The 20,651-nt window shown below is 52.5% G+C and overlaps 2 protein-coding genes across 6 annotated transcripts in view; both read left to right on the top strand.

The window, feature by feature from the left end:
- CD4 (CD4 molecule) overlaps nucleotides 1–11,104 on the top strand; it is a 24,233-nt gene extending 13,129 nt beyond the window's left edge. Inside the window, exons 3-9 of the mRNA XM_008567688.1 lie at nucleotides 6,504–6,662; nucleotides 7,037–7,270; nucleotides 8,361–8,696; nucleotides 9,429–9,629; nucleotides 10,204–10,328; nucleotides 10,637–10,704; nucleotides 11,021–11,104. Of these exons, the coding sequence (XP_008565910.1) occupies nucleotides 6,504–6,662; nucleotides 7,037–7,270; nucleotides 8,361–8,696; nucleotides 9,429–9,629; nucleotides 10,204–10,328; nucleotides 10,637–10,704; nucleotides 11,021–11,051 (1,154 nt within the window). The 3' untranslated portion in view covers nucleotides 11,052–11,104. The remainder of the gene's footprint in view (nucleotides 1–6,503; nucleotides 6,663–7,036; nucleotides 7,271–8,360; nucleotides 8,697–9,428; nucleotides 9,630–10,203; nucleotides 10,329–10,636; nucleotides 10,705–11,020) is intronic.
- Nucleotides 11,105–13,844: 2,740 nt separating this feature from the next.
- Nucleotides 13,845–19,635, top strand: GPR162 (G protein-coupled receptor 162). Of its 5 annotated transcripts, none has more exons than XM_008567685.1 (5): nucleotides 13,845–13,851; nucleotides 15,357–16,655; nucleotides 17,316–17,505; nucleotides 18,095–18,252; nucleotides 18,867–19,635. In XM_008567685.1, the coding sequence occupies exons 2-5, from the start codon at nucleotides 15,789–15,791 to the stop codon at nucleotides 19,416–19,418; spliced, it is 1,767 nt and encodes a 588-aa protein (XP_008565907.1). In that variant the 5' UTR covers nucleotides 13,845–13,851; nucleotides 15,357–15,788; the 3' UTR covers nucleotides 19,419–19,635. The 5 variants fall into 5 exon arrangements, with proteins under 5 accessions (XP_008565907.1, XP_008565906.1, XP_008565905.1 ...); XM_008567684.1 differs by lacking the exon at nucleotides 13,845–13,851 and adding an exon at nucleotides 14,230–14,292; XM_008567683.1 differs by lacking the exon at nucleotides 13,845–13,851 and adding an exon at nucleotides 14,285–15,000.
- Nucleotides 19,636–20,651: the final 1,016 nt, after the last annotated feature.

Here is a 20,651-nt window from a genome sequence, read left to right as displayed (position 1 = left end):
GGCTGGAAGGAATGCTTTGTACTGATATAGTGGTGACACTAATCAGAAGCCTATGCCCTAACCAACCAGATGTTAGTGGACCACAAGGGCTGTGTCACCTTGCATACCACTGATTTCAAAATTGCCCATTACTCTGCCAGAACCCTCCCTCAAAGTAATATAAACCCCCTTCTTTCCTTTATTTGGGGGAGCTGATCTAACTTGGTCTCCCCTCCACACTGGTGGAATAAAGCTTCTTGGCTGAAATGGTGCCTGGCTCAGCTCTCTCTCTCTTCTTTTTCTCTCTCTTGCCGAGCCTAACAAGTAGCAAGATTTTTTGTAGATTTAGGCAAGATTATTCTAAAATTTATATGGAAAGCCACAGGAACTAGAAGAGCTAAAGGAATTTGGAAAAAGAAGAATAAAATAGGAGAAATCAATTAATCCGATTTCAAGACAATATATATCTAGAATAATCATGATGGTGTAGTATTGAGAGAGGAAAAGACAAATAGATCAATGGAACAAAATAGAGAATTCGTGGCGCACTCGGGAGGGTGCAGCGCTGGAAGCGTGGCAGCGCTCCCGCCGCGGGTTTGGATCCTATATAGGGATGACTGGTGCGCTCACAGCGCTCACTGGCTGAGTGTGGTGCGGCCAGTCTCAAAAAAGGACAAAAAAAAAAAAAAATAGAGAATTCAGAAATAGATGCACATAAATATGCATAAATAGATGTACATAATATGTGATTTTTTTTTTACAAAGGTGCAAAAGTAATTCAATAGAGGAAAGACAGTGTTTTTCAATAAATGGTGGCTGGAGTAAATGGACATCCATAGTAAAAACAACAAGATCAATGAAAATAAACCTAAGTCTCATACCTTATTTAATAATTAACTCAAAAAGCATCATGAACTTAAATGTAAAAAGTAAAATTATAACACACAGGAGAAAATCTTCAGGATTTATGTAGGCAAATAATTCTTAGACTTGACACCAAAAGCACAATCCATAAAAGGAAAACTTGGCAAGTTGGCCTTCATCAAAATTAAAAACTTTTGCTCTACAAAGACCCTGTTAAGAAGAGAAAAACAATTTACAAAGTGTTAGAAAATATATTTATAAATCACTTATACAACAAAGGAGCAGTATCTAGAATACATAAACAACTCTCAGAAATCAACACTAACACAAACAATCCAACCAGAAAATGGGCAAAAGACATGAATGAACATATCACCAAAAAAGATATACGGATGGCAAATAAGCACATGAAAAGGTGTTCAACATCATTAGTCATTAAAGAAATACAAATGAAAACCACAATGGATATCACTACACCTATCAGAATCGCTAAAATAAAAAATAGTCCCACCAGCAAACACTGGTGAGGTAACGGAGAAACTGGATTTCTCCAGTTTAAGAGTTTACATTGCTGGTGGGAGTATGTAGAACTAGGGCTATGGTCTGGAGCTCACAGACCCCTTGAGACCCTTCACAAACCCTTCACACGCAGGTCTATGAGTTAGGTGACCAGCAAAAAGGTCCTTGGAGCCTTGGTTGAAGTAGGAATAGTCTTTATTCAGCGCGCGCGCACGCACGCACACACACACACACACACACACACACACACACACACACGTCTGAGAGCTAGGCAGTCCAAAGGAGAAACTCAGAAACTCAACTGCTACTGGCAAAGTCCACTGAAAAACTGAGCAGCTGCCAGCAGAGTAAACATGCTCTATTTTTAGACTCGAGCTCTGCTGGCCAGGGCTGCTTTACAAACTGAAGAACACACAAAAGCAATTAACTAAAAAGATATATTGGTGCCCATGTATCTAATTCCACCCACACACATCTTGTTTACAAAGAAATGTGCTGCACCACCCCCCAACCAGACCTAAGCCGAGGGAGCCTGAGTAAATTATGCTATCTTCCCCACAGAGAGTAAAATGGTATAGTCACTCCAGAAAACAGCTTGGCAGTTTCTTAAAAAACTAAACATGAATGAGCCAGCAATTGCACTCCTAAGCATTTATCCCAGAGCAGTGAAGACTGTTCACACAAAAATCTATATGCAAATGTTTATAGCAGCTTTATTCATAATAGCCAACAACTAGAAATGACCTAGATGTCCTTCAACTGGTGAATAATTATATCCACACCATGGAATACTTTTCAGCAGTGATAAGGAATGAGTTATGGTACACACAACAACCTGCTTGAATCTGCAGAGAATATACTGAGTGAAAAGAAGCCAGTATCAAAATGTATACCGTATAAATCCATTTATATAACATTCTTGAAATGACAAAGTATAGAAATGAAGAACAGATTAGTGATTGCCAGGAGGAATGGGGGAGAGGGTGCCGCAGGGAAGCAAGCGGGTGGCTATAAAAGGGCAACATCCTTAGGGTGCTGAAATGTTCTGTGTCCTGATTGAATCAGGGTCAATATCCTCATTGTGACGCTGTACTATAGTTTTGCAAGATGTTACAATTGGGGTAAACCAGGTAAAGGGTACACAGGATGTCTCTGTATTATTTCTTACCAGTGCATGTGAATCTACAATATCACAAAGTAAAAAGTTTAATTGAAACAATCACCAGAATAAAAAGATTAGCTGTCATAGTTTCGAAACAAAACAAACAAAAAGAATGAAGAAGTTCCACATATATATGCTTAGAAGGATGTCAAGGATACTCTAAGTGAAACAGTAAGCTATATGCGTAATGTAATCCCAGTTTAACTTAAAAATTCAATGTGTGCTAATATATGTTTGCATGAGCAGAGAAATAAGCATGAAGGAATCCACACCAAACTTTATAGCAGTAGTAGAAGAGTGGTCAAGGGAAGAGGAAGGTGTTGAGTCTATTTAATTTCTGTAGTTCAAATGACTAACCTAAAAGTAAAAATTATCTTTAAACAACTTTTAAATGTATATTATGAATATTTTCCATTTCATGAAAAATTACTTGTAAATATCGTTTTTAGTGCCAACCTAATAGTCTATCAAATTAATGTACTCTAATGTACTATACTTTCATCTAACATTGTACTCTATCAACAAGACTATAATTATTATTTTGGTCCCTAAATTTTGTGGGGTTTTTTTTGGTTTTTTTCCTGTGGCTGGCCAGTAGGGATCTGACCTTGACCTTGGTACTATCAACACACTCTAACCAACTGAGCTAACCGGCCAGCCAGCACCTAAATTTTGGTTTGCATTTTTAAATTACTGTTTTACAGATAAAGTTTTAGAAATGAAATTAAGGATATGAACTTTTAAAAATAATGGATATATATTGCAAGATTCCTTGCAAAAAGATCCTATCCATTTACACTAACTCTAGGTAATGTCACTGTGTGTCTCACATGTCTGCCCTTCGCAGCACTGAGTAGCATTATTAAAAAAAAAAAAATTTTTTTTTTGCAAATTTGATAGTTGAAAGATACATCATTGCTTTTTTTTTTTTTTTTTTTTTTTTGTCTTTTTCCGTGTCCGGCAACGGATCGCAACCCTCAGTGTTGCCCCCGTACCGGACTAGGACCGGCAACGGGATCGCAACCCTCGGTGTTGCTCCCGCGCCTCGCTCAGCCAGTGAGCGGGAACCGGTCCGTATGTGGGATCCGAACCCTCGGACGGGAGCGCCGCCGTGCTTCCCAAGCAGCGCACTATCCAGTGCGCCACCGGGCCGGCCCTACATCATTGCTTTAATTTGCATTTCTTTGATTGCTCCTGAGAATAAGATAATGTGCTAATTTCTAAAAATTCTTAAGTCTTTTGTGCTATGCTTTTGTTCTGTGTCTATGACCTGATATTCCTGCAGAACAGCTCCCCTTCACAACTTTCTTATTCTTAACAATGCCAGTATCACCCTCCTTTTCCCCCCAATTTCTGAACCACAGAGTCAATTTTTTCTGTCTACTTCAATTCCTGGTTTCCCATCAGCCACCAACTCAAAGGAAGGCCATTCCTTCCTTTGAAAATGTTTTTTGGTTTCATCTTCTTTGGTCCCTTGGGAATGCCACCATCACTAGCCAAGGCACATATACCTCTCACCTGGATTACTGTAAAATTCCTGGTAATCTTCCCTGCTACTAGTCTTTTCCTCTTTTTTTTTTTTTTTTGGGCAGCTGGCCAGTATAGGAATTGAACTCTGGACCTTAGTGTTACCAGTATCATGCTTTAACCAGCTGAGCTAACTGGCCAACCTGGTCTCTCCTACTTTGATTTTTCTTCTTCCTGCTGCAGCCCTGACTGCCAAAACAATGCTTTGCACATGCCACTCCTGAGCCCATTAGACCAAGCCTGGAGGCCTCTGCCAGACATTCACCCTATCAGCACCTCTTCCCACCGCTTCCCAGCTGGAAACCTCCACACCCAGACAGTTTTCTATAGCTTGCCTGTGCTCTTTCCTGGAGCTCTACCCCTTCCTTGAAGGTCCTTGCTGCTCCTCTTTCCTCTAATCCATTGCCTGTACTTCTTTTAAGGCTTGGTTCAATACCGGTCTCCCCTATGAATTTATCCCAGACTCACCCACCCTCCTAGACCTTTCACAGTATTTTGCAATCGCCTTTCCAAAGTATGGGACAGTGGCCATGGTTTTCTTCATAAGAGAAGGGAAGCAAGGAAGAAGGGTTATTTTAGGAGGAGGGTGATACATTTCATTTTGAACCACTTGAGTTTGGGGAGATGGCAGGATATTCTAATAGACTTTTCCCTTGGGCCATTGGAAATGTGGGCCCAGAATTGAGGAGCAAAGTTGGGGCTGGGAATATCAATTTGCGAGTCATCTGAAGAACAGACAGGGGATATGGTGGAATGTAGATTGTCTGTAGATATGGGGAAGAGGACCAAAGAGACTGGGGCGACAACTAAATCTATATGTCAGAACAAGAGTCCAAGGAGAGGAAAAATAAATGGTACTTAGACATGGAGGAGAGAATCAAAAGAGGTTGGAAATGGGGGCAGAACCAGATCAGCCTACTCTTTTGAGAAATTAGGTAAATTGTGAAAGGAATGTAGTAGGATTTCAGAAAAAAACGGGGGAACTAAACCAGTGTGTAGCTCCAGGAGAAAGAGCAAGCAGGATGGGAACTACTGAGGGGACGAATAAAAGAGGCGATGGGGAAAGCTGAGGACAGGGGTGTGCCCAGGGCTACGAGGTTGTCTGGAACGGTCTCCTGGAGAGGATGAGCCTGAGCAGTGGGGAAGAGGACTATGAGGTGTGACAGAGGACAGAAGGCAGAAAGAGGGCCTGGGACTGCTCAGACAGCCTGAGGCAGTGCTGGGGGTGGGGGACAGGGGGCTTTAGTCTCTGCCGCCTTCGCCCCCTTCCTCCAAATATGCATTCTAAGTAACAAACAAACAAAAGCCCTCTGTGTTTGCTACGTAAATTTAGCTCTAAAGCCCTCCTCTACAGGAATTCTGGAGCTACCCCTGTACCCAGAAAATGGTTAGCTAAAGAGAAGAGCTCACTCTCAGCGGTGATTGTTAGAAACTAAAGGAGAAGACTGGAGGAGACCACACATCCATGCCAGAGGAACTTTCCAGAGTCAGTATTGCACAGTGTACCCAACAGGCCTGAATTTTAATCCTAGGTCCACCACTTATTGGAACCAAAATTCAAAAGGTAGAAAAGGCATATAGTGAAAAACCTCCCTCCTACACCCATCTCATGGGTATCCACTTCCTCTTTCCAGAAGCAATATATATATATATATACACACACACACACACACACATATATATATATATATATACATACAGAAGCAATATATATATATATACACACACACACACACACACATATATATATATATATATACATACAGAAGCAATATATATATATATACACACACACATATATATATAATTTCTCCTCCCTTTTAAACAAATATTATCTTGTTTAATATCTTGCTTTATTCAGTTAATGATGTTTCTTAGATATTGTTCAATATCAGGATATAAAGATCTCTCTCATTCTTCTCTATGGCTGCTGAGCAATCCACTGAATGGGTAAACTATCATTTATTTAATTTATCTTTTTTGGTGGACGTTTAGTTTTGTATGTGCATTTGTAATTCTGTTTGATATTACAAATTACCTTCCAAAGAAAGTGTGCTGGCTTATACTTCTACTGACAATGAATAAGAGTCTGGGCAATTACCTAATCTCTCTGAGTCTGTTTCCTTATCTGCAAAATAAGCAAAACAGTACCTATTTCTTGGAATTGTGAGGATTACTTGAGTTGATGCATGTAAAGTATTTGGCATGTAGGAGTTTGTGCTCTCCAAGTAAGGATATTATTTTATTTTGAATTAGTGAGATATATTGTTCCAGCCAAGTAAATGGATATGACGGGAATGGATATGCCAGTCTGGTGTTCTCTTACTAAGACAAGGGGCAGATTCTGCAGGGAATTAGCAGTTCAGATCGGAATGGTTGTAGGCACTACTCTTGCCAAGGGTGCCATGTCCCCAGGCCACCTCAACCTTCTCCATATGGCTTCTATTCCCAGGTTCCTCCAAGCTGAAACATCGCGTTGAATCAAGAAAAAACCTGTGGGACCAAGGATCCTTTCCCCTGGTCATCAAGAATCTTGAGGTGGAAGACTCAGGGATGTACATCTGTGAAGTGGAGAACAGGAAGATCGAGGTGGAACTGCTGGTGTTCGGCCGTGAGTGGGGTGGGCCTGGCATGGGATACACCCAGCCCCTCTCCCTTCCTCCCTACTCCCACCCCTGCTCCAGAAGCAGGGCCCGAGCTGGTAATACTTCAACACACTGGCCGCTGAGTTTCCTCAGATCCTCCTCAGGCCTCCGGTGAGGCAGGTGAGGGAGGAAGAGGCCTAGAGAGAGGGAAAGAACAGGGAAGGAACCACAGGGGGGAGAAAGGGGAGGAAGGGAGAGGAAAACTCTGTGTTGGGCTGGGTGTCGGGAGGAAAGGAGATGTTGAGATGGGGGTGATGGAGAGACACTCCTGGTTTCCTTCCTCTTCCCTTCTCCACGGGGATGGTGTATGTGTGACACAGGTGGCCTGTCTCTTCCACAGTGATTGCCAACTCAGACACCCGCCTGCTGCAGGGGCAGAGCCTGACCCTGACCTTGGAGAGCCCCCCTGATAGTAACCCCTCAGTGCAATGGAAGTCTCCAGGGAATAAACACACCAATGGGGTCAAGACCCTCTCAGTGTCCCAGCTGGGGTCCCAGGAAAGCGGCACCTGGACATGCACCGTCTCCAAGGACCAGAAGACACTGGCGTTGAACATAAACATCCTGGTGCTGGGTAGGAGGAGCTCCTACCCTCCCCTGCAGTCTCCTGCCTGCCTCAGGCACTGACAGGCCCTCCCTCCACTCTCACTGCTCTACTCCTGGGTCTGGGGCTGGGGGGCCAGGAAGGGGATGAGGCTTGGTTCAGCCTCCCAGAGCTGAGGTCTGTCCTGCAGGACACACTGGCTTGCCCTCATCCACTGGATCTGAGTAACAGCCACCCCTCAGGGTGGTGAACAGGGAGGAAGGAAAGGATGGGAATAAAGCTGTGAGAAGCCTCCGAGACCCCTGGGGAGGCCCCAGAGGAGGCATGTCAAATGCGTCTATTTTCTTTTTGCCTTTGCTGCCCACCCCACCAAGCTGACAAATGCACATACTCAGGGATGCTAACACCAGCAAGCCAGCCCTGATAAGATTCTACACTGTATCTCTGTAACCCTGTAATCTCCTCCCTGTGGGGAGACCAAGAGTCCAGAACGCAGGTCCTACCCCAGATCCCGTCCTCTGGGTGCTCATGTGACGTATGGTAGTGTAGTGTGGTGGTAAAGTGCATGGACTCATTTAAATCCTAGCTTTGCCACAACCCTGTGACCTTGGGCACGTTATTGACCCTCTCTGTGCCTTGGTTTCTGCCCCTGTAAAATGCGGATGATGCTGTGAGTGTACCTACCTTGCAGGGTCATGGTAAGAATTAATACATGTAGCACATTTAGAACAGTGCCAGGCACCTAGTAAGCCCTATTTAAGTGTTCGCTCTTATTTGTGAAGGATGATAAATTATGCACATAAGGAGTGTAGGCCAAGTGGCTTCTGTGCTCCAGGGATCCTGAGGAAGGACAAACCCCCCTGTAGCGGGGCTGTTCTATCAAGGCTTCCAGGAGGAGGGAGGTGGGCTGCTGGGGGAACGTGCTGGGGCAGAGAGATGGAGAGAGGATTGGAGAGGCAGGGAGGAGTTTGAGTACCTGAAATGACAAGCTAGGTGTTTGGACTTACCTGGTCCCCCTTCTGTCTCTTTGCTCCTCCTGCCACCACATGCCTACCCCATGCCATGTACCCTCCTCTTCCTGCCTCCTTCTCACCTGGGATCTCTCCCTTCCCACCTCCAGCTTTCATGAAGGCCTCAAACACAGTGTACAAGAAAGAGGGGGAGCAGGCGGAGTTCTCCTTCCCACTTACCTCTGAGGACGAAAACCTGACTGGGGAGCTGAGGTGGCAGGCGGAGAGGGCTTCCTCCTCCCGGCTCTGGATCACCTTCTCCTTGGAGAACAAGAAAGTGTCTGTGAAAGAGTCCAACCAGGACCCCAAGCTCCAGATGGTTGAGGTGGCCCCACTCAGATTCACCCTGCCCCAGGCCTTGCCTCGGTATGCCGGCTCTGGAATCCTGACCCTGACTCTTGGCAAGGGGCAGTTGCAACAGGAAGTGAACCTCGTTGTGATGAGAGGTGAGGGGCAGGCTGAGAAGGGCAGGGCAGGGGAAGGAGGTGGAGGGGCCTGGCCCAGGGCTCCCTCTAAGGCAGGCCAGGCCCCAAAAGGGTACGCCCAGGCCCTGGTTGCCTGGTTGGAGTGATCAAGGGCCCTCTGGGTTTGGGGCTGGTTTTGAACAGACTGGAATCCACACATCCTTCCCCAACATCCATGAGCCCAGGCTGGCTCCACTGAGAACCCCCAAAGGGACTGGGTTGTAGTTTTGCCTGTGGCCAACCCACGAAGGGCCTGCTTTCTCACCTGTCTAATGAAGATAACAAAATCTGCCCTTTGTGTGACAGCAGTGACGATAATGGCAAGCCCTACATCGAGTTCTTCGCACCTTTACCCCCTCCCTTATCATCATGACAACCTCACAAATAATAATGACTAACGCCTGATGCTTATTACATGCCAGTCCCCATTCAAACATTTTTCATGTATTCATGCATTTAATTACTGTCTGGGGCTCAAGGGGTTAAGTAACTTGCCCAGGGACACACAGCTAGGACGCAGTGGATCTGGGATTCAAATTCAAGACCATCAGACCTCAAAAGCTGTATTCTCCCCCCTACAACTGCATGAACATATGCTGTGAGGCTGCTGTGGAAAGTGTCATTATCACTGTTCTACTGAGTCTCCTTAGAGCTTGAAGGTACTGGGAACCCAGAATACCAGGCTTCCAGTCTCAGCCTCTGGTTCCTCTGCAGTGACTCAGCTGCAGAACAATCTGACCTGTGCGGTACTGGGGCCCACCTCCCCCAAGCTGATGCTGAGCTTGAAACTGGAGAACCAGGAGGCAAAGGTCTCAAAGCAGGAGAAAGCGGTGTGGGTGCTGGACCCTGAAGCAGGGATGTGGCAGTGTCTACTGAGCGATAAGGGCCAGGTCCTGCTGGAATCCAAGATTGAAGGTGAGGATCCAGGTTCCGTGACCTAACCCCAAACCTCTGCCACCTCAGCGGTGGGACCTTCCTGGGCTTGACAGAGAGCACCCAGAGTCCCAGTGTCCCAATTTCTCTGAGATGGAGGAGTTATATGTATAGTGGCCTGCAGAGACAGAAGTGACAGGTGAGGAGAGGCATGGTCCTGGGTTCTAGGTACCCACTTGTAGTCCTACTAGTTCCCCCCTCCCTAAGGTCTACAGACTAGGAATGCAGCCCACCTGACAGAGAGCCCTCTCTCTCTGGCTCCCCTCCAAATCCAGACAGACAGACACAAATGCACACACACACACACACACATACACTCACACGAGGACTCAGGGTCTGGACTACTGCTTCCAGCTCTCCAGAGCGCCCTGCAGTCTCTAAAACATAAAATCCCTTCCCCCTCAGCCTCCTCAAGCCCTGGTGCACCCTGCCCCTCTCTCCCAGCCCAGGATCAGAGCTGAGCCTGACTGGGCAGCGAGACGGTCCCGTGCCCCATCAGCAGGCCCTGTGCCCCTGATGGAGGGCAGGGCACCAGGCGCGCCTCTCTCTCTTGCAGTCTCGCCCACACAGTCCCCGCAGGCCTGGCCTGTGCTCCTGGCGGCCGGGCTGGGGGGCCCTGCAGGCTTCCTGCTTCTCACTGGGCTCTGCATCTTCTGCTGCATCAGGCGCCGGCTCCGGCGGGTGAGTGAGCTTCCCTGGCCCCCACCTGAGCCTGTACGACAGCATCCTGTATATGGGACCTGCTTCTGGTCCAGCTCTCTGTCCCCTCCACCCCGCCCCCACCCCTGAGTTCCCTGACTGCAGACCAGGCCCTGTCCCAGATCCCATGTGAGGAAGAGACAAGAAAGAGTAGAAAGTTAATTCCAGGAAAGATGGCCTCAGCCACAGGAACTGCTTCTCCTCTCCCAGCGCCCCCACTTCCCCCTCCAAGGGCCCCTCCCTTCTGGAGGCCTGGGACCCTTACAACTCCCCTCGTTGTCCCTGGACAGCGCCAGGCAGAGCGGATGTCTCAGATCAAGAGGCTCCTCAGTGAGAAGAAGACCTGCCAGTGCTCCCAGTAAGGATCTGGTACACGGGGTAGGACAGGGGAGAAGGGAAGGGGACGGTTGGAACAGGGGAGGGTGGGGGAGGGCAGGAGGGGTGGAGGTGAGAAGATGGAGCTAGAGGGAGGCGTGCAGAGGAGGCAGAGGGGGAGGGGGAGGGGCAGGGTGGTGGGCCTGGGGTCTGTGGATGTGGCCTTGCAGGTGTGCCTCAGAGGCTCTCACTGCACTGGGAGAGAAAAGTGGGGTCTGGGAGCCATGGGGGTCCTAGAATGCAAAGGGGTGGGGGAGGGGAGGGGAGAGACTTACTCTCCTTTTTCTTCATTCCTCCAGCCGATTCCAGAAGACATGTAGCCTGATATGAGGCGGGAGGCCAGGGGAGCTTCTCACTTGCAGCGTCACCAGCTGTCTGCCCTGTGCTGCCTGCAGGGCTGGGGCCTGTGGACCAGATGAATGTAGCAGATCCCAGGCCTCAGGCCTCCTGCCCTCCTCCTCCACAACTTGCCCTTGCTTCTCCTCTTCTGTTCCAGTGCCTGGGTTAGGCCCAACCCCATTGGCTGAGTCTTGCTCTCAACTTTCCAGAGGCTTAATCACACCATTTCCCCCATTTCCTTTCTGCTCAAGCCCTAGCCCTTCTCTCGGATTATTTCTTCTTAACCCTCTGCCCCACTGTCCACTTGGATCCCAGGGAGGTGTGCAGGACCAGCCCTGAATGACATGGAGGGCAAGGCTGGGTGTCTGGAAGCATGAAGCACAGGGCTGTCATTTTACAGGGGAGGACCCTGGGACCAAAGAGCAGGAACTTGCCCACGATCACACAGTCAGTCAAGAACAGATGCAGATCCAAAGGCTCCTGGCTGTCAGCCCCTACCACCCCCTCCTGCCTGCTTCTTACCCTGTGCTGGCAGGGCCATAGACTCCCAACCTGACCCCTGCACAAAAAGGCCCCCAGACACATGCCCACGTACACAGCCACACACTTGTCCACACACACATTAGGCCTCATGGCCAGCTTTAGGTTCGGCAAGACAGAGAAAAGGGAGAGACACCCAAGCCAGGCACTATTTCAGCCAAGAAGCTTTATTCCACCAGCGTGGAGGGGAGACTGAGTTAGATCAGTTCTCCCCGAACAAAGGAAAGCAGGGGATTTACAAGCCTTTGAGGGTTCTGGCAGAGTAATGGGCAATTTCAAAATCAGTGCTACGCAAGGTGACACAGCCCTTGTGGTCCCATAACATCTGGTCAGTTAGGGCATAGGCTTCTGAAACATTCCTTCCAGCCCAGCCCAGTTGCCTTAAGCTGGCCATGAGGCCTAATAACACACTATTCCTTCTCACCTGAGCACATGTTTCACTTCATAAACCAATTTCACATCCACTGTCTATTCGAATTTATGGAAATCCTATAAGGCTGGCACTGACAGGACCAATATTATCATCTCCAGTTTATAGACCAGAAATGGAACTCAGAGAGGCTATATGATTACCCAAGGTCACACAGCTAGCAAGTGCTGGAATCAGGACTCATCCAGGTCTCTTGAACCTAGTTCCACTGCTCTGTCTTGAACGCAGGGACAAATACCACACAGATCTCTGCAGTAGCTAGTCAGAGCTACCCAGTGTGCACCTTTGGATTCACATAAGCACACCACACACGGTGGGAGGGGGGGTGCTGTCATAGAGTTCAGGAGCATGAGGAAGTCCTCCCTGCCTGAAGTCCCTCCCTCTTCACCTGCTGGTGGCACAATCCTGTTACCATAGGACAAAACCTTCAGTTCTCATCAGAGCACAGGCTGTGAGCACAGGCCCTGTTGGGGAGAATGCCCAGAGACTGGACACTCACCCTGTGGAGAACTTTCTGGAAAGTGAGCTTTGCTAGGGAGGGGCCAGGGAGCTAGTCTGACAGCGAACACTTTGAGGGGTCATCCTGTGAAACTGGGCCTCAGTCCCCCTGCCCTGTGTCTTCCTTCATCTCTTCTCCAAACCATTCAGGACCCAGGGAAATGTGACAAGTTATTTTCCTCGTCTTCTTGATCCATTCCTCTCAGCACCCCCAGCCTTTGCCTCTCCCTTCCCTTCCTGCTGCCTCACTCAGTCCCACCCGCTTTTCTCTTTTCCATTCTACCCTTCTCTTTCCAGCTTGCCTCTTCCAGGAAGACCACCCAACTGCTGCCAGGGCTCCCATTGCTTACTTTGTGTTCCTGCCCACTCCCTACTCCTGCTTCCCTGAGCTATCAAAAATACAGTGTACATACTATAAAGGAGACAATTTGTGTGCGTGTGTGTGTGTAAGAGAGAGGTGGACACTTCTCTGGGGAACAGGAATCTTCTGGTCTTTCGGGTCAGACACAGAGGAGAGGTTGCCAGGCCCGCCCCAGGGAGGATATAAAGTTTCCCTGGGAGGGAAAAGATTCCCCGGAGGCTGACTGCCCACCTGCACACCCAAAGGGCTCTGTGTGCGCCTGCGTGCCTGTGAGGCTAAAACTCTGCAACTGCATATGTGGGCTACACGGAGGGGAGAGACGGCAGAAGTGTGTGCTCCCCGGTGTGTGCGTGTATGCGTGCGCGTGGGTGTGTGTGGTGCGCGTGTGCGCGCGTGTGTGCGTGTGCGTGGGTGTGTGTGGTGTGCGCGCGGGTGTGTGCGTGTGCACGCGCGGGTGTAACCAGCCCTCAACCCACAAGAGCCCCAGCTTGCATCACACACGTGCACACAGTAACACGCCGACACAGCTTCCTCCTCCCTGCACAGCTAGCTCCTCAGTCTCCAAAACACCAGCTGCCTCTTGGAGCCTGTGTTCGTGCTGGAGGACGGGACGGGCGGGGCAGGACGCGAAGCACTTCGCCAATGGAGCCGTTCCCCGCCATCCTCCTCGCCCCTCCCTCTCGGCGCCCTGCTTGCCCCTCCCCCGCCACCGCCGTCCAGTTCCCCGCCCTGCACTCGCCGTCTCCCGTCCCCGTAACCCGGGCTCAGGCAGGATGACCCCGGGAGAGGGGCCTGGAGAGACCGAGAGGGGCCGAGGCTGAGCGAGCCGCGGGCTGGGCCCGAGAGGCCGGGGCTGAGGGGGACGGGAGGAGGCCGGACGAGCCGGAGCCGGCGGGCGGCGGGCGCCCGAGCGAGCCGCGTCGGGAGCGCGGTCTCCATGGCAGTGCTGGGCGCAGCCGGAGGTAAGACGACCCCTGCCTCGTCCCCGCGCCGCCTGCCCTCTGCCCTCTCCCCTCTGGCCGGCCCCTCCTCCCCAGCCACCTGCTGTTTCTGCCCTAGAACACGGTGGGTGACAGAAGGAGGAGCCGCCTGACCTTACCCCTTCACCCCAAAGGGCGAGGGGCGCGTGTCGGCCTCGGAGCCCCCAGGTCCCCTCTCGCACCTGCTTCTGCCCGCTCTGCCCTTCACCCCCTTCCCTCTGCCCTTCACAGCCGTCCTGCCGCCCTCCCTCCGTCTCTGACGCCCCATCTCGGTCTTCCTGGGCCCACCAGCTGGGCCTGGGCGGAGGGGCCGGGGCCCGAGGCTGTGGGGGCGGGGGCGCTCCTGACCCGCTCCCTCCGCCTCCCGCTGGCTGGCCATCGCCATGGCAACCAGGGCGTACTGGGCTCCGGAGAGAAGCAAAGGTGGGTGGACCAGGACTTGAGGAGGGGAAGGGTCTGAGGTTCTGCCACAGGAAACAGACCCTGTCACTGCTGTGCCCCATTTTTACCGCGTTTACCCCAAAGCCACCAAGCCCATCCTAACAGCCTCTACTCTGTTCAGGGTCTCATCTGGTTTCCTCTTAGCCCCCTTTCCAGGGGTCACTGAAGCTCAGCACCACTAAAATCAGGATTCACTCCCCTCGTAGGGAAACGGAGGCTCAGGGCCAGGGGAGAAAAGAATGGAGGTCTACGAGTGGGGCCTTTCTCCTCAGCCTCCCTGGTCCCTGCTCCCTCCCTCCATCCAACCTTCCTCCCTCCAAAGCCTCCTCTCCAGGGGATTCTGAGCTTTTCCTTCTATTTTTGGATACTACCACTTTGCCCCCTCTTTCTCTTCTGCTCAAACTCTCCTCCTTCTCCCTAGTTCCCCCTCTTTCCATTTCTGGATACTTCTGATGTCAGCAGTTTCCCCGCCTTCGGGTTCCCTGGCCTCCCGCTTGGTCCCTGCCTCCTTTCTCCCATTTTCCCAGATCCCTGGGTAGCTGGAGGGTGATCATCCGGGCTTCAGGAAACATGGCTGAGCACCAACACCACTGGACCCAGGAGACTGGAAGGCAGAGGAGGGGGACTGTAATACCACATGCCAGTTTACTGTGAACCCTCAGGAAGAAACAAGTCATGTGTCTCCCATCGGTAACCCTGAAGAGAGATTTAGGGACTTAAGATACGGTGAAGTAGTACTGACAGGGTATATTATAAGAAGGAACATGGGAGTTCCAAGGGAAAGAGAAAGGGCTGAAAAAGGACGGGAGATAGGGAGGTCGGAATACCTTCTTTCCTGGAGGTCTGGAAGAGCAGGAACTCTTATGTGTGTGGGCTGTTTGGGTGACCATTTGATTGAAGGCAGGGGAATGTTCTGAATGACCACCATGACCCCAGTAATCAGTCATTTCTATAGTTTCAAGAGAAAGGGGCACAAGAAACCAGGTGGAGACCAGCCTAGGCCCTAGCTCTGTCCTCCCCTCCCACATCTCATCTTTCCCTTGCAGCTTGTCCAGGTGGCTGAGCACCACTCCCAGACCTCTTGGGGCATCCAGAAGATCCCTGACTGGTCAAGTACCAGAGGAAAAAGAGAACTGGAAGTCCAGGCATGGGGACCAGAGCCGTCCAGCCAGCTTCATAGTGGGGAAAGCAGCCATCTTGCATCCCCCATCAATTATAGGGGTACTTAAGGATGGGCCCCATCCAGTATGGAGGCTGAGGACTGCCTCTGCTGACCCCACATCTCCTCCCTGCCCTACACCCCTGACCTTAGCTGGGTCAGTCGTGCAATGCTGAGCAGTAGGGTGGGCCTGGGTGCAGCCCACCTCACTACAGGGCAAGGATTGTGGGCGCCATGGGGGCGTGTGTGAGTGGGACTCCTGGGTGAGACCTAGCCCCCGCCCCCAGGAGTTTGAGGGGGGTGGGGGGTGGAGGATAGGATGGCTCGGGGCGGGGCAGGGGCAGAGGAGGCCTCCCTGCGCTCAAACGCATTGTCCTGGCTGGCCTGTGGGCTCCTGGCACTGCTGGCCAATGCCTGGATCATCCTCAGCATCTCGGCCAAGCAGCAGAAGCACAAGCCGCTGGAGTTGTTGCTCTGCTTCCTGGCGGGCACGCATATACTCATGGCCGCTGTGCCCCTCACCACCTTCGCTGTGGTGCAGCTGCGGCGTCAGGCTTCCTCCGACTATGACTGGAACGAGAGCATCTGCAAGGTCTTTGTGTCCACCTACTACACACTGGCCCTGGCCACCTGCTTCACAGTCGCCTCGCTCTCCTACCATCGCATGTGGATGGTACGTTGGCCCGTCAACTACCGCCTCAGCAATGCCAAGAAGCAGGCGCTGCACGCCGTCATGGGCATCTGGATGGTCAGCTTCATCCTCTCCACCCTGCCCTCCATTGGCTGGCACAACAACGGCGAGCGCTACTATGCCCGTGGCTGCCAGTTCATAGTCTCCAAGATTGGCCTCGGCTTCGGTGTCTGCTTCAGCCTCTTGCTACTGGGGGGCATTGTCATGGGGCTGGTCTGTGTGGCCATCACCTTCTACCAGACACTGTGGGCCCGGCCTCGGAGGGCTCGGCAGGCCCGGAGAGCAGGGGGCAGTGCGGGGCCCAAGGGGAGTGGGCCCAGGGGCTTGGGTACCCGGCCAGCTTTTGAGGTGCCAGCCATCGTGGTGGAGGATGCCCGAGGGAAGCGGCGGTCCTCGCTGGATGGCTCTGAGTCTGCCAAGACATCCCTGCAGGTCACCAACTTGGTCAGCGCCATCGTCTTTCTCTATGACTCACTCACAGGGGTGCCCATCTTGGTGAGATTGGGATCCCCCACCTGTTCTCCCCAATATCCAGGCCCCAGCATCATCATCTGACCTCCAACTCCCTCCGCCACATGCCAGCCCCATCATCTCTCCTCTAGTTCCATCATCCCTCTTCCTCTCCTGGACCCATGCCCTGCTCCATTTGTGAGCCCCTGTCTCTGTCATCCATCTTCTGGTCCCCACTACCCCATCTCCCAGCGTCATCTGTTTTTCAGGCCCCACTCCTCAACTCCATCGCCATCCTTTAGTTCCACTGCCTGTCCTCTGGCTCCATCATCTATCCTACAGCTCCACCATTCAGTCCCCACACCTGTCATCCATCTGCTGCGCCCCATCCTCCGTTCCCTAACGCCCTCTGGATACCACTGGTCTCTGAGCAGTCCTGGGCAAAAACCCCAGAGGGCTCACCCCAGCTAGTCCCTATTCCTGGACTTCTGTCTTCAAGTTTGCTGTACCTCCTCTGTTCCTGTCCCTCCTCACCCCAGGGCTCTGTCTCTAGCATTCTCCCATGACTTTCCTCTCCTCACCCCATCTCCACCTCCAACTTCGCTCTGTCTGGCTTCTTGCCCACCTACTGCCCAGCACATCAGGGTCAGGTGGGCCCCTCGGCTCCGGGCCCTGACAGGGCGCCATTCCACATCCTCCCGCCAGGTGGTGAGCTTCTTCTCCCTTAAGTCGGACTCGGCTCCCCCGTGGATGGTGCTGGCTGTGCTGTGGTGCTCCATGGCACAGACGCTGCTGCTGCCCTCCTTCATCTGGTCCTGCGAGCGCTACCGCGCCGACGTGCGCACAGTGTGGGAGCAGTGCGTGGCTATCATGTCCGAGGAGGATGGCGATGACGGTCAGAGGAGGGACTGGGCTGTTGCTTTCCCAGACGTCTCTCTATTCCCCTTTGTGCCCTTTTCTAGCGCCCTTCTCTGCGAGAGGACGGGCAGCCCTGGAGTGCCCCCTGCTGGACACAGCCCGCGCCACCCCTGAACTCCCCTTTCCCTAATCAGCATCCTGCTGCCCACTCACTGCTTCCTTCTGCATGCACTGAGGGCTCCCTTCACGTCGCCTAGGCTACCGCCTAGAAGCCCCACTGCCCAGCTCTGGCCCCTGCCATCAGAGTGCCTGACAAACAGTCCAGAGTCCTAACACAACCACAAAAGCAAGTCTTGCAGCAATAAGGGGAAGCTAAGCCTCCTGAGAGAGACCCTCAGCTACAGGGACAGTTCTTGGGGGAGGGCAGGTAATTGTTTCAGTAAATACACCTATATGTGTGAACCACTAGGGATTCAGCATTGACCGCAACAAATTGTAGCTGCTCTTGCTGTCCTCTTGGAGCTTATAGACTAATGAGAACTGAAGGGTTCTCTTCGTGCTTATAGAGGGGGTGGGAGGGGGTAGTATTCCCTGCCTGTAACCGTTCTGCCCCTTTTCTCTCCTAGATGGGGGCTGTGATGATTATGCTGATGGTCGAGTGTGCAAAGTTCGCTTTGATACTAATGGAGCCACAGGACCTGGGGGTCGGGACCCTGCCCAGGTGAAGCTGCTGCCTGGAAGGCACATGCTCTTTCCTCCTCTTGAGAGAGTCCACTACTTACAGGTATGGAACTTGGAGACACACCTCCAACCCTTGGGATCCCCTCATCACTTTTCTCATCTTTTTTTTTTTTTTTTTGGTGGCTGGCCAGTATGGGGATCTGATCCCTTGCCCTTAGCGTTACCAGTACCATGTTCTAACCAAGTGAGCTAACCAGCCAGCCCTCCAGTCTCTGTTATCCACTCCAACCCCCTTTTCCCTAGCCCAGGCCTGCAGGGCACCATAAGGTATAGGTGAAAGAAAGGCATGGTAAGAGAGGCTTCCCTTCGGACCTCTCAGCCAGGTTTGTCCTCTGGAACAAATGTTTTTTGTTTTGTTTTGTTTTGTTTATATCCTATATAAAGATGACCGGTAAAGGGATCTCATCTCAACCCTTGGCTTGGTGTTGCCAGCACCACGCTCAGCCAGTGAGCCAACCAGCCATCCCTATATAGGATCCGAACCCGTGGCCTTGGTGTTATCAGTACCGCACTCTCCCGAGTGAGCCACGGGCCGGCCCTGGAACAAATGTTTTGAAGAAGTTTAAGAGATTGGAGCTTTCTTGCACCACTTTGGTTTCTGCTTCTGCCTCCTTTGTCCCTGTAGCAACTCCACGTGTTACCTGCTCCTCTCCCCAGGTCCCTCTGTCCCGCCGGCTGTCCCATGATGACACCAACATCTTCTCTACTCCTCGGGCACCAGGCTCCTTCCTGCACAAATGGTCCTCCTCTGATGACATCCGGGTCCTCCCAGCCCAGAGCAGGGCCCTTGGGGGCCCTCCTGAGTACCTGGGGCAAAGACACAGGCTGGAGGATGAGGAGGATGAGGAGGAGGCTGAAGGTGGGGGCCTGGCCAGCCTTCGCCAATTCCTGGAGAGTGGGGTTCTTGGGTCAGGTGGGGAACCCCCACGGGGTCCTGGCTTCTTCCGGGAGGAGATCACCACCTTCATCGATGAGACACCTCTGCCTTCTCCAACAGCCTCACCGGGGGCCTCTCCTCGCCGGCCCAGGCCACTGAGCCTCTCACCTCGCCGACTCTCCCTTGGGTCCCCTGATAGCAGAGCCGTTGGACTTCCTTTGGGGCTATGTGCAGGGAGACGCTGCTCCCTGACAGGAGACGAGGGGAGTGCAAGGGCTTGGGGAGGTTCCTGGGGCCCAGCCAACCCCATCTTCCCCCAGCTGACCCTGTGAGCCAAGTGGGCCTGCTGGACTCAGAGGAGGGGCCTGGGTGAGTAACACCTCATTCTGGCCCTGAGCCTAGGGCAGCTGCCTCCAGCCTCTGGGGAGATGGGCACTAAATCTGGGGCTCTGGAGCCCCTGCTCTCTCCCATCGAAGTGACCAGATGCCCTACTCACCTTCCATCATCCCTAGCAAAATGTATTAAAGTCTGAAGTGTTGCCATGGAAACCTCAGTGTCCAGTGTCCTATGATGGTGAAGGGCATGATCAGAGGCTTGGGAGGTGGAGTGGCTCATAGAGGAACAAAACAGAGCAGTGGCAATGGACAGAGACCCAGAAAGACACGTGGAGAAGTGATCACACACACTGCAACGTGCAGAGACCACAGGCTTGGGTTGGGGCACAGGGAGACACTGGAGTTTGTGGGTTTGGGGTGTGAAGCATCTTTATTCAGATTTGTGGAAGTGGTTTCAGAGCGTGGCTCTATCCCCTATCCCCCAACCCTCCTCCTCCCCCAAATCCATCCAGGGGCTCACTTTTCAGGCAGTAAAGGGTAGGGCCTGACTTGGTGTACCAGGCCTGGAGTTACCCTCCTCCATGCTGCATGTAAAGCTTTCTCCAAAGGTGAGTGTGAGCGGAAAAGTGTGTGAGGGGCGCCCACACTCTTTTTCCTCGACTTGAGAGTGGAGGGGACACAGCCGCAGTCGTTGCCCGCGCCACGGCCTCGGGGGCTGGAGTCCCGGGTCCAAGCGGGCTCCTCAGCCGCTCCCCCACGAAAGCGCCAGGCCTGCTCCCGCTCCCTCTTTCTCCATCGCTCACGCCGGCCGCCCCACGGCTCGCTCTCCGCACAGCCGTCTTTGGCCTCGCTCATTCCTCCTCTCTTCCTCCCCCTCCGCCTCTCCATCTCTGCTTCCTTCCCCTCCCTCCCCCTTCTCCCCTTCTCCCTCCCTCCTTCTCGGCTCCCGCATTTCCCTTCGGCGGCCAGGCTCTGGCACCATGCTCCGGTTCCTCCGATTGCTGCTGCTCCTGCTGCTGCTGCCTCCCCTGCTGCCGCTGCCTCCCCCGGGGTCTCCTGAGCCCCCGGGCCTGACGCCGCTGTCCCCGGGGGGTGCCCCCCAGGCCCCTGACTTGCTCTACGCCGACGGGCTGCGCGCCTACGCGGCCGGGGCTTGGGCGCCGGCCGTAGCGCTGCTGCGGGAGGCGCTGCGCAGCCAGGCGGCGCTGGGCCGCACGCGGCGGGACTGC

The sequence above is a fragment of the Galeopterus variegatus genome, unplaced genomic scaffold (genome assembly GCF_000696425.1).
Source record: "Galeopterus variegatus unplaced genomic scaffold, G_variegatus-3.0.2 Scaffold336, whole genome shotgun sequence".
Lineage (NCBI taxonomy): Eukaryota > Metazoa > Chordata > Mammalia > Dermoptera > Cynocephalidae > Galeopterus > Galeopterus variegatus.
The sequence above is the reverse complement of the archived record's forward strand: the minus strand, read 5'-3'. Positions and strand labels throughout refer to the sequence as shown.